Here is a 12,938-nt window from a genome sequence, read left to right on the forward strand (position 1 = left end):
GGGACACAACCAGCCCTTCTACATCCCTCTGTTCCCCCTCTATCTGTTCCCCTCCTCTCTCTGTTCCCCTCCTCTCTCTGTTCCCCTCCTCTCTCTGTTCACCTCCTCCCTCTGTTCCCCTCCTCCCTCTGTTCCCCTCCTCTATCTGTTCCCCCTCTATCTGTCTGTGTTCCCCTCTCTTCTTCATCCCCTGATCAGTAGTTCCAAACCTCTGTCTCTGTCTCTCTCTGTCTCCCTACTCTTGTTCATCCCCTGATCAGTAGTTCCAAACCTCTGTCTCTGTCTCTCTCTGTCTCTCCCCTCCTCTCTCTGTTCCCCTCCTCTCTCTGTTCCCCTCCTCCCTCTGTTCCCCTCTATTTCTCTCTGTCTCTCCCCTCCTCTATCTGTTCCCCTCCTCTATCTGTTACCCTCCTCTATCTGTTCCCCTCTCTATCTGTTCCCCTCTCTATCTGTTCCCCTCCTCTATCTGTTCCCCTCCTCTATCTGTTCCCCTCCTCTATCTGTCTCTGTCTCTCCCTACTCTTGTTCATCCCCTGATCAGTAGTTCCAAACCTCTGTCTCTATAATGTGATTTGTTTTGTTTCCTGGTCCAGCAGGAGACCGTGGAGGGTTACCGGCGGTACTTCAATCAGATCGTAGGCTTCTTCCTGGTGGAGGACCACGTTCTGCACTCCACACAGGGACTGTTGACCAGAGCCTTTACTGATGAACTGTGGAACATGGCCCTGTCTAAGATCACTGCCGTGCTCCGCACACACTCTGTGAGTACACACACACACACACACTCTGTGAGTACACACACACACACACACACACACACTCTGTGAGTGCACGCACGCACGCACACACACACACACACACACACACACACACTCTAAGTACGCACGCACGCACGCACGCACACACACACACACACACACACACACACACATACACACACACACGCTGTGAGCGCACACACACGCACACACGCTGTGAGCACGCACACACACACGCACTCTGTGAGTACACACACACACACTCTGTGAGTACACACACACACACTCACTCTGTGAGTACACACACACACACTCTGTGAGTACAGCTAACACAGCCCTGGATGTGAGGGGGAGTGAGTGGCCTGGCTCGACAAGGTCTGAGTGCTCAGCCCTGTGTCTTTTTGCCATTGAAAGTGTCCTAGCAGGGGGCTAAAGTATCTTATCAGTGAGAGAGGACCAGGGTAGCAGTCACACTAACCCTAGCAGTAGGGTTTGACCAGGCCTTTGTTGGCCCCTGGGACCCAGGCTGTGAGACCCCGTGAGTCCCAGCTCTGGGATATCACCACCATCATCCCTGGCTGATGTCCAACCGCCCCTGATGCCTCTTTCTCCACACCTTTGAGCTCACAACCCTGTTACCATAGTCACACTAGTTCAACTGCTGTTCTTGTTCCAGTCTGTCCCCATCAATCTGTCCCCATGAGGCCAATCTGTCCCCATGAGGCCAATCTGTCCCCATGAGGCCAGTCTGTCCCCATGAGGCCCGTCTGTCCCCATGAGGCCAGTCTGTCCCCATGAGGCCAGTCTGTCCCCATTTGCTGCAATGCCCTGAGGTCTTCATTAGACCAGTGGAGCCCTGCTCAATGCTGCTCACTGGGATGGCCTGCCAGGAACAAGGGCCTAGATACCACTTATCATTCCTAACACCAAGGCTTCTAGATACCACTTATCATTCCTAACACCAAGGCTTCTAGATAAACCCTTACCATTCCTAGCACCAAGGCTTCTAGATAAACCCTTACCATTCCTAACACCAAGGCTTCTAGATACCACTTATCATTCCTAACACCAAGGCTTCTAGATAAACCCTTACCATTCCTAACACCAAGGCTTCTAGATAAACCCTTACCATTCCTAACACCAAGGCTTCTAGATACCACTTATCATTCCTAACACCAAGGCTTCTAGATACCACTTATCATTCCTAACACCAAGGCTTCTAGATACCACTTATCATTCATAACACCAAGGCTTCTAGATACCACTTATCATTCTTAACACCAAGGCTTCTAGATAAACCCTTACCATTCCTAGCACCAAGGCTTCTAGATAAACCCTTAACATTCCTAACACCAAGGCTTCTAGATAAACCCTTACCATTCCTGACACCAAGGCTTCTAGATAAACCCTTACCTCACCCAGAAGGCTGGGAGTAACCCAGTAAACCCCCCCCCCCCCCCCCCCTTCCTTTCCAGTCCTACTGCAGCGATCCTGACCTGGTGCTGCAGCTGAAGAACCTCATTGTCATATTTGCAGACACATTACAGGTGAGTCTTGTCCAGCTCTTCAGACTGGGTGATAAGATAGTATGAATTAAACCTAGAGCTCTTATAAGGTATGAGTGAAGCAGCTGTTGTTGTCTGTTAACGTTCTGTATTATGTCATGTTTCATGTTCTGTGTTCTGTGTTCCGTGTTCTGTGTTCTGCGTTCTGTGTTCCGTGTTCTGTGTTCTGCGTTCTGTGTTCCGTGTTCTGCGTTCTGTGTTCTGCATGGACCCCAGGAAGAGTAGCTGCTGCTTTCACAACAGCTAATGGGGGATCCTAATCCAATACCCAAGCAGTTTGGTCATTAACCAGTGGAGCAGATTGTGATGCCTCTGGTTTGTAACCTCCCTCTCTCTCTCCAGGGTTATGGCTACCCAGTGAACAGACTGTTTGACCTGCTGTTTGAGATCAGAGACCAGTACAATGAAACGCTGCTGAAGAAATGGGCTCTGGTGTTCAGGGAGATCTTTGAACTGGACAACTACAGCCCTATCCCCGTAGAGACTGAAGAAGAGTACAAGTCTGTCGTTAGTAGATTCCCCTTCCACGACGCAGAAATTGAAAAGGTTTGTCCTTCATTCAACACCCTTTTTTTTAAAAACAGACTAACGTCACGACATCGAGATGCGATGGGAATGTCAACGGTCTACATGCTCCTTATAGAGGTCCAAGGGGTTAAATAACCTGGGTTGTAAAGTCAACGGTCTATATGCTCCTTATAGAGGTCCAAGGGGTTAAATAACCTGGGTTGTAAAGTCAACGGTCTATATGCTCCTTATAGAGGTCCAAGGGGTTAAATAACCTGGGTTGTAAAGTCAACAGTCTATATGCTCCTTATAGAGGTCCAAGGGGTTAAATAGCCTGGGTTGTAAAGTCAACAGTCTATATGCTCCTTATAGAGGTCCAAGGGGTTAAATAGCCTGGGTTGTAAAGTCAACAGTCTATATGCTCCTTATAGAGGTCCAAGGGGTTAAATAACCTGGGTTGTAAAGTCAACGGTCTATATGCTCCTTATAGAGGTCCAAGGGGTTAAATAACCTGGGTTGTAATGTCAACGGTCTATATGCTCCTTATAGAGGTCCAAGGGGTTAAATAACCTGGGTTGTAAAGTCAACGGTCTATATGCTCCTTATAGAGGTCCAAGGGGTTAAATAACCTGGGTTGTAAAGTCAACGGTCTATATGCTCCTTATAGAGGTCCAAGGGGTTAAATAACCTGGGTTGTAAAGTCAACGGTCTCTATGCTCCTTATAGAGGTCCAAGGGGTTAAATAACCTGGGTTGTAAAGTCAACAGTCTATATGCTCCTTATAGAGGTCCAAGGGGTTAAATAACCTGGGTTGTAAAGTCAACGGTCTATATTCTCCTTATAGAGGTCCAAGGGGTTAAATAACCTGGGTTGTAAAGTCAACGGTCTATATGCTCCTTATAGAGGTCCAAGGGGTTAAATAACCTGGGTTGTAAAGTCAACGGTCTATATGCTCCTTATAGAGGTCCAAGGGGTTAAATAACCTGGGTTGTAATGTCAACGGTCTATATGCTCCTTATAGAGGTCCAAGGGGCTTCAGTTAAATAACCTGGGTTGTAAAGTCAACAGTCTATATGCTCCTTATAGAGGTCCAAGGGGTTAAATAACCTGGGTTGTAAAGTCAACAGTCTATATGCTCCTTATAGAGGTCCAAGGGGTTAAATAACCTGGGTTGTATTTGTTGTCGCCCAACAGCAAGACTTTCCGAAGAAGCTGCCGATGTCTCAGTCTGTGCCTCAGATCTACGTTCAGGTCAAAGAGTTCATCTACGCCAGTCTGAAGTTCTCCGAGTCACTGCATCGCAGGTGAGTCAGTCGGTTCACTGGCTGCTTCTCAAATCACGACCTATTTCCTGTGTCGTGCACTACTTTTGAGCAGAGTCCATTGGGCGTCGGTGTAAAAGTAGTGCACTATGTAGGGAAGTGGTTGCCGATAGGGACATCGTATAAAGCGGTTGTATTTAATACTGTGGGTCAGTCTTAACGTCTTGTTGTGTGCTATTTGCTTAGTGGGTTTGCACATGTCAGTGCTGCACAGTTTGTTATTTACACTAGCATGCTAAGGGTTTGTCTGGCTGGTCAACACCTTTCTCATCCGACTGTTATCTGGGTCAGATGATGTAATATCTGTAACAGGTGTTGAGTGTTGACCTTCAGCTGTCAGCCTGGCTGGTCCCTCACTAGGGTCCCTAGTACAGGGGTTAATAACTGGGAGTCTGTTCCCTCACTAGGATCCCTAGTACAGGGTTTAATAACTGGGAGTCAGAGCCTGGCTGTTCCCTCACTAGGATCCCTAGTACAGGGGTTATTAACTGGGAGTCTGTTCCCTCTCTAGGATCCCTAGTACAGGGTTTAATAACTGGGAGTCAGAGCCTGGCTGTTCCCTCACTAGGGTCCCTAGTACAGGGGTTAATAACTGGGAGTCTGTTCCCTCTCTAGGGTCCCTAGTACAGGGGTTAATAACTGGGAGTCAGAGCCTGGCTGTTCCCTCACTAGGGTCCCTAGTACAGGGGTTAATAACTGGGAGTCAGAGCCTGGCTGTTCCCTCACTAGGGTCCCTAGTACAGGGGTTAATAACTGGGAGTCTGTTCCCTCTCTAGGGTCCCTAGTACAGGGTTTAATAACTGGGAGTCTGTTCCCTCACTAGGGTCCCTAGTACAGGGTTTAATAACTGGGAGTCAGAGCCTGGCTGTTCCCTCACTAGGGTCCCTAGTACAGGGGTTAATAACTGGGAGTCTGTTCCCTCTCTAGGGTCCCTAGTACAGGGGTTAATAACTGGGAGTCTGTTCCCTCACTAGGGTCCCTAGTACAGGGGTTAATAACTGGGAGTCTGTTCCCTCTCTAGGGTCCCTAGTACAGGGGTTAATAACTGGGAGTCTGTTCCCTCACTAGGATCCCTAGTACAGGGGTTAATAACTGGGAGTCTGTTCCCTCACTAGGGTCCCTAGTACAGGGGTTAATAACTCGGAGTCTGTTCCCACTCTAGGGTCCCTAGTACAGGGGTTAATAACTGGGAGTCAGAGCCTGGCTGGTCCCTCTCTAGGGTCCCTAGTACAGGGGTTAATAACTGGGAGTCTGTTCCCACTCTAGGGTCCCTAGTACAGGGGTTAATAACTGGGAGTCTGTTCCCTCACTAGGGTCCCTAGTACAGGGTTAATAACTGGGAGTCTGTTCCCTCACTAGGGTCCCTAGTACAGGGGTTAATAACTGGGAATCTGTTCCCTCACTAGGGTCCCTAGTACAGGGTTTAATAACTGGGAGTCAGAGCCTGGCTGGTCCCTCACTAGGATCCCTAGTACAGGGGTTAATAACTGGGAGTCTGTTCCCTCACTAGGGTCCCTAGTACAGGGTTAATAACTGGAGCCTGACTGGTCCCTCACTAGGGTCCCTAGTACAGGGTTAATAACTGTGAGTCTGTTCCCTCACTAGGGTCCCTAGTACAGGGGTTAATAACTGGGAGTCTGTTCCCTCGCTAGGGTCCCTAGTACAGTGGTTAATAACTGGGAGTCAGAGCCTGGCTGGTCCCTCACTAGGGTCCCTAGTACAGGGGTTAATAACTGGGAGTCAGAGCCTGGCTGGTCCCTCACTAGGGTCCCTAGTACAGGGGTTAATAACTGGGAGTCAGAGCCTGGCTGGTCCCTCACTAGGGTCCCTAGTACAGGGTTTAATAACTGGGAGTCTGTTACCTCTCTAGGGTCCCTAGTACAGTGGTTAATAACTGGGAGTGTGTTCCCTCACTAGGGTCCCTAGTACAGGGTTAATAACTGGGAGTCTGTTCCCTCACTAGGGTCCCTAGTAAAGGGGTTAATAACTGGGAATCTGTTCCCTCACTAGGGTCCCTAGTACAGGGTTTAATAACTGGGAGTCAGAGCCTGGCTGGTCCCTCACTAGGATCCCTAGTACAGGGTTTAATAACTGGGAGTCTGTTACCTCTCTAGGGTCCCTAGTACAGGGTTTAATAACTGGGAGTCTGTTCCCTCACTAGGGTCCCTAGTACAGGGTTTAATAACTGGGAGTCAGAGCCTGGCTGGTCCCTCTCTAGGGTCCCTAGTACAGGGTTTAATAACTGGGAGTCTGTTCCCTCTCTAGGGTCCCTAGTACAGGGGTTAATAACTGGGAGTCTGTTCCCTCTCTAGGGTCCCTAGTACAGGGGTTAATAACTGGGAGTCTGTTCCCTCTCTAGGGTCCCTAGTACAGGGGTTAATAACTGGGAGTCTGTTCCCTCACTAGGGTCCCTCGTACAGGGGTTAATAACTGGGAGTCAGAGCCTGGCTGTTCCCTCACTAGGGTCCCTAGTACAGGGGTTAATAACTGGGAGTCAGAGCCTGGCTGTTCCCTCTCTAGGGTCCCTAGTACAGGGTTTAATAACTGGGAGTCAGAGCCTGGCTGGTCCCTCACTAGGGTCCCTAGTACAGGGTTTAATGACTGGGAGTCAGAGCCTGGTTTGTTGGGCAGATCACGGCTGGGCCTCTATTGACTTCGTCTGGTAGAGAGGCATCGTTGGGCAGATCACGGCTGGGTCTCCATTGTAACCCGTAATGGACTGTAGCCCCTGGCACATGCAGCGGTCATCGAAGCCTGTGTAATATGATTCCACCTATAGTGTCCTTTTGCATGTTGATTGACTCTGCAGAAGTCATAGCGGGACTGGTTTCTGTCCTCAGCTATAGCCTCGGTTGTCTGCGATAGCCTCTGTTTTGCGGTATCCATGTCCTATAGCTCAGTGTTTATCCAGGGCTTTTGAATGGGGAAGCAGCGAACCTCCAATGTGGGGACAACGTTGCCGATGCAGTCCCTAATGAAGTCAGTGACGGAGGTGGTTAGCTCGTTGACGTTATTGTCGGAGTCCTGGAACATATTTCAGTCAGCGCTAGAAAAGCAGTCCTGTAGCATAATCTCTGATCCTCATTACTAGAATGGAGGGAGGAGGTGGCCAGTTTCCCCTTTGCCTTAATCTCGCCAATCTCGCCTCTCTCTTGCCTCTTTAACCCTGACGTTTACTCTTGGGTAGTCAAAAAAATTGGATCGGAATTACAGAAAGATGCATCCCTCGTCTCTGGAGAGCGTTTACTCACTTGACCCCTGCCAACCAATCAACACCTCACAATGTACACAGCCACAGCTCTTATCTGCAGAACCAACACACAGCTGTAGGACTCTGCTAACACAAACGGCTCAAATCAAGCAAGTCGTCTTGACTACTTTCTTATGTCATTCTCATTGGCACCAAAAGTTTTTGTGTTGATATGTGACAGAATGCGGTCGTGCCATTAAATATTTGGCATATACATTACTCTTACAGAATTTCCACGTGGGCGAGGATATTGGAAATTTAATCAACGCCTATTGTATGATAAGTTGTTTTTAACCAGGACAGAATAATTTATAACTGCTTTTTCCAACGGGGCATTCCAGTTGAGGTTTATTGATGTACTCAGAGGACTGTTATTAGCGTGCTTTAGCCACTTCTATAAAAATGATAGATTATCAGACACTCGACGTGGTCTGATTTCATTATTACTGAAACAGGACCCAGGTGGTAAATATAAAGATCCAGTTCATTAAAAACAATTGGAGACCTCTTACACTTCAGTGTTGTGATGCAAAAAAGTCTAGCATGATACAGATAATTAATAAGGTATTGTTGGATATTATTCATCCTAATCAGACAGTTTTTTTTTACATGGACGATACATTGGAGATGATATAAGACAAGTACTGGAAACAATAGAACACTATGAAAAATCTGGGAAACCAGGTCTGGTTTTCATAACTTTGAAATGGCTTTTGATAAAGTACGATTGGAGTTTATATATAAATGCCTGGACTATTTTAATTGAGGAGAATCTCTTATACAATAGGTTAATGGTATAGTAACCTACCTATAGTAAGTGTAAAATAGTAAATAATGACCACTTCTCAGAAAGTATTAAACTTTCGAGGAGTAAAACAAGGTTGTCCACTTTCGGCATATCTATTTGTTATGGCCATCAAAATGTTACCTATTAAATCAGATCCAACAATAACATCAATGGGCTAGAAATACGGGCTTTCAAAACAAAGGCCATTGTATACAGATTCACGTTTTCCTTTAACACCACAATGAGGAAGTAGGGAATTTGTCGGCCGGACCTGCATTAAAGACCGGCATTAAAGACCTGCATTAAAGACCTGCATTAAAGACCGGCATTAAAGACCTGCATTAAAGACCTGCATTAAAGACCTGCATTAAAGACCTGCATTAAAGACCTGCATTAAAGACCTGCATTAAAGACCTGCATTAAAGACCTGCATTGGTTTAAGGAAATTGTGATGAATAAAGTATAATGCTTTCATTTAAGGACCAAGAAATGTACAGCTGTGCCATATAGATTCCTAAATAGTTCGGAAGAGATTTTCAATGTACTGATTCCATGACACATGGTTTATGAATTGATACACAAAACACAAAACTTTGAATTTTTATTTAAATTGTTCAAAATTCTTGCAAAAAATAGAATGTGTATATATATATATATATATATATATATATATATATATATATAGAATGTGTATATATATATATATATATATATAAATACAACAATCCCAGCTCTGCAGATGTTGCTCTGAAGAGACAGAATCATTTGATTATTTGTTGTGGTCTACATACTGTCCATATGTAGCTTGTTTTTTGGTCGCAGGTTCAGGAATGGCGTGAACTCCGCAAAAATGCTGGGTGATCTGAAAAGTCATAGTCAATCGATCAATAATTATAATACTGTTAATCGAAACATGTTATCTTTTCATTTACAATCTGTACAAACTATCGAGAATAGAAAAGTTGAGAACTTTTGTGAAACATCACTTCTCTTGTCGTTTTGTTTTGGTTGTGTTTCCAGCTGGACAGAGATCGATGACATGCTCCGTAAATCCACCAACCTGCTGTTGACGAGGACACTGAGTGGCTGTCTACAGCACCTCACCAAGAAACCCCATATCGGACTAACTGAGGTACAGTACATTACTCCCTACATTACCAAAAGTATGTGGACACCTGCTCGTCCAACATCTCATTCCAAAATCATGGCCATTAATATGGAGTTGGTCCCCCCCACCCCACCACTCTACTGAGAAGGCTTTCTACTAGATGTTGGAACATTGCTACGGATACTTGCTTTCATTCCAATTCATCCCAAAGGTGTTCGATTTTGGTTGAAGTCAGGGCTCTGTGCCGGCCAGTCAAGTTCTTCCACACCGATCTCGACATACCATTTCTCTATGGACCTCGCTTTGTGCACGGTGGTCTTCCTGCTGAAACAGGAAAGGGCCTTCCTCAAACTGTTGCCAGAAAGTTGGAAGCACAGAATAATCTAGAACAGGGGTGTCAAAGTCAAATGGACGGAGGGCCAAATAAAAAAATCAGCTACAAGACGAGGGCCGGACTGTTCGAATGTTCATTGAAACATTTTTAAATGACGCATATAGTCTAGTGAACCTAATTGAACCTACTGAAAACCTAACAAATATATTACAATATGATCAGATAAATAAAGCAATATTTTCTTATGGCTCTGTCAGTAATCTTTAATTTTCAACAGACACAAAAGACAAATTTCCTTTATATAAATATCCCCATAACATGAACATTAAATGAAAGAAACCGGTATTCAAGGCACCATCAGTAGACTATATTTTCTATTTTAGCAAAAGTGGGCTAAATTTACTTCAAAGAAAAAACAATAATAGCAATTTTCTATCATCCACTCAACTGAAATATTTTTAAAATATAATTGGATTGAAATACAAAAAAATAAAGTGCAAAAATCTATTAATCAAAAACAACACTTTGTTTAAGGAGAAGTAACATGCAGTGAAAACAAATATTAAATTTTAACTTTTAAACTTGAACTGAGTAAAAACTCTAAATATGTGATTGCACAGTAATGTTCACTTGTTTGAGGTTGAGGGTGATACTTGGTGGTGTCCCATCTTTTCCACAAGTTCATCAATGTTCGGGGTAAGGCTCTGAGCTGAAGAAATCCTCAGAATTGAGTGGAGGTGTTCAGCAGTAAGTCGACTTCTGTGTGATGTTTTGTTCAGGTTCATCAAAGAAAACAGTTGTTCACACAGGTATGTGCTGCCAAACATAGACAACGTTTGAGCAGCCTGGATGCGCAGCTGGGGCATTGTGCCGGGGAGGAAACGGGCAAACTCCGCAGCACCCACTGCCGCATATTTTTCCCTCAGTGCATCATTGCATTGGAGGTCAATCAACTCCATTTGGAGGTTTGGTGGTGAGCTTTCCACGTCAACAGCAAATGGGTTACCGAGCAGTTCCAACCTGCTTTTTTGTGCTTCAAAGTCAGCAAATCGGCGTCGAAAGTCAGTGGTAAGCATACCTATTTTATCAGCCAACTGTGTGCTCGGGAACGCACTGGTAGAGAGCTTCTCTTTCATGGTCTGGCAGCTGGGAAAGTGGCTCAAATTTTCTTTCCGCATCTGCGTCTCCCACAGAGTCAGTTTGGTTTTAAATGCCTTCACTGTACTGTACATATCAGAGATGACACGATCCCGACCCTGCAGCTGCAAGTTTATTGCATTCAGATGACTCGTAATGTCACACAGAAAAGCCATTTCACACAGAAACATTTCGTCTCGGAGTTGTGTTGTGTCTTTCCCTTTGCTGTCCAAGAATAGACAAATCTCCTCACGAAGCTCGAAACATCTTTGAAGCACCTTTCCCTGGCTTAGCCATCGCACCTCTGTGTGATAAGGCAAATCACCATGCTCCGTTTCTAACTCCGTCAGAAATGCCTTGAACTGGCGGTGATTCAAACCTTTGGCTCTGATAAAGTTAACTGTGCGCGTGATGATGCTCATTACATGCTCCATTTTCAAGGCTTTACCGCACAACGCTTCCTGGTGTATGATACAATGATAAGCTGTCAGCTCACCTGTCGCGTTTTCCTCTTGCATCTTTTCCTGTATCTTCGCCACCAGTCCGCTCCTGTGTCCACACATCGCAGGTGCTCCGTCGGTTGTCAAACCCACAAGTTTTTCCCAAGGCAGCTCCATCTCATTTACACATCTTGACACCTCTTCATACAAATCATGCCCCGTAGTTGTGCCATGCATAGGACGTAAAGCCAAAAACTCCTCTGTCACGCTTAGGCTGGAGTCCACTCCGCGGATGAAAATTGACAACTGGGCAATGTCAGAAATGTCGGTGCTCTCATCCACAGCCAAGGAATATGCAATAAAATCTTTTCCCTTTTTCACAAGCTGCTCTTTTAGATTGATGGACAACTGGTCTACTCTCTCGGCAATGGTGTTTCTGCTCAGACTCACATTTAAAAAGAGTTGCCTTTTTTCTGGGCAAACTTCGTCACAAACTTTAATCATGCAGTTTTTGATGAAATCCCCCTCCGTAAATGGCCGGGCTGATTTAGCGATCTCTTCTGCCAAAATAAAACTGGCCTTGACAGCAGCCTGGCCTTGTGATTTGGCTTTTTTGAACAGAGCCTGTCGAGATTTGAGGCCTCGTTTTAATTCCTCTGCCTTTTGTAGCCTTTGTTCCATGTCCATATTCTTGTTTTTGTCCGCGTGTTTCGTTTCATAATGTCGTCTCAGATTATACTCTTTCAGTACCGCCACACTTTCTCCACACAGAAGACACACAGGTTTTCCAGCTACCTTCGTGAACATATACTCCGACTCCCACCTTGTTTGAAACCCCCGGTTCTCAGTATCCACCTTCCGTTTTGCCATTTTTGATGGGTATCTGAAAGTTAATTTTACTGTGATGCTGACGACTGCTGTGCCAATAAATATTGAAATGAAGCAGCCTACTGCTCGGTGCGTCACCTTTGCATTGTGGGAAATGTAGTATTGGTGCGTGTAAAAGATCTGCGGGCTGCCGGCTTGCTGCGGGCCGGTTCTAATAATAAATCAAGATCATCCCAGGGGCCGTAAAAAACCTTCTTGCGGGCCGGATGTGGCCCGCGGGCCTTGACTCTGACATATGTGATCTAGAATGTCATTGCTTTACCGTTAAGATTTCCCTTCACTGGAACTAAGGGGCTCGAATCATGAAAAACAGCCCCAGACCATTATTCCTCCTCCACCAAACTTTACAGTTGGCATTATGCATTCAGGTAGGTAGAGTTCTCCTGGCATCCACCAAACCCAGATTCGTCCGTCGGACTGCCAGATGGTGAAGCGTGATTCTTCACACCAGAGAACACGTTTCCACTGCTCCAGAGTCCATCTTTAAACCACTCCAGTCGACGCTTGGCATACCACATGGTGATCTTAGGCTTGTGTGCGGCTGCTTGGCCATGGAAACCCATTTCATGAAGCTCCCGACGAACAGTTCTTGTGCTGACGTTGCTTCCAGACGCAGTTTGGAACTCAGTAGTGAGTGTTGTAACCAATCTTTTTTTTTATGCTCTACGCGCTTCAAAACTCGACAGCCCCGTTCTGTGAGCTTGTGTACCTGCCACTTCGTGGCTGAGCCGTTGTTGTTCCTAGACATGTCCACTTCACTATAACAGCACTTACAGTTGACTGGGGCAGTTCTAACAGGGCAGAAATTTGATGAACTGACTCAAATTGTATTAGTCACATGC

The 12,938-nt window shown here is 45.7% G+C and overlaps 1 protein-coding gene across 8 annotated transcripts in view; it reads left to right on the forward strand.

Annotated features, from left to right (window-relative positions):
* Positions 1-12,938, forward strand: part of exoc6 (exocyst complex component 6) — a 146,528-nt gene that overhangs the window by 78,685 nt on the left and 54,905 nt on the right. For 4 of the 8 annotated variants that reach the window (XM_090217887.1, XM_090217884.1, XM_090217890.1 and 1 more), the window contains exons 10-14: positions 597-761; positions 2,234-2,305; positions 2,666-2,869; positions 4,025-4,134; positions 9,210-9,321. In XM_090217887.1, coding sequence (XP_090074013.1) covers positions 597-761; positions 2,234-2,305; positions 2,666-2,869; positions 4,025-4,134; positions 9,210-9,321 — 663 coding nt within the window. Of the gene's footprint in view, positions 1-593; positions 762-2,233; positions 2,306-2,665; positions 2,870-4,024; positions 4,135-9,209; positions 9,322-12,938 lie in introns of all 8 variants that reach the window. The other 4 variants (XM_090217886.1, XM_090217891.1, XM_090217888.1 and 1 more) reach the window with 1 other exon arrangement.

This window comes from Oncorhynchus mykiss, chromosome 23 (genome assembly GCF_057628025.1).
Source record: "Oncorhynchus mykiss isolate SJ-2025 chromosome 23, ASM5762802v1, whole genome shotgun sequence".
In the NCBI taxonomy this organism is placed as follows: Eukaryota; Metazoa; Chordata; class Actinopteri; order Salmoniformes; family Salmonidae; genus Oncorhynchus; species Oncorhynchus mykiss.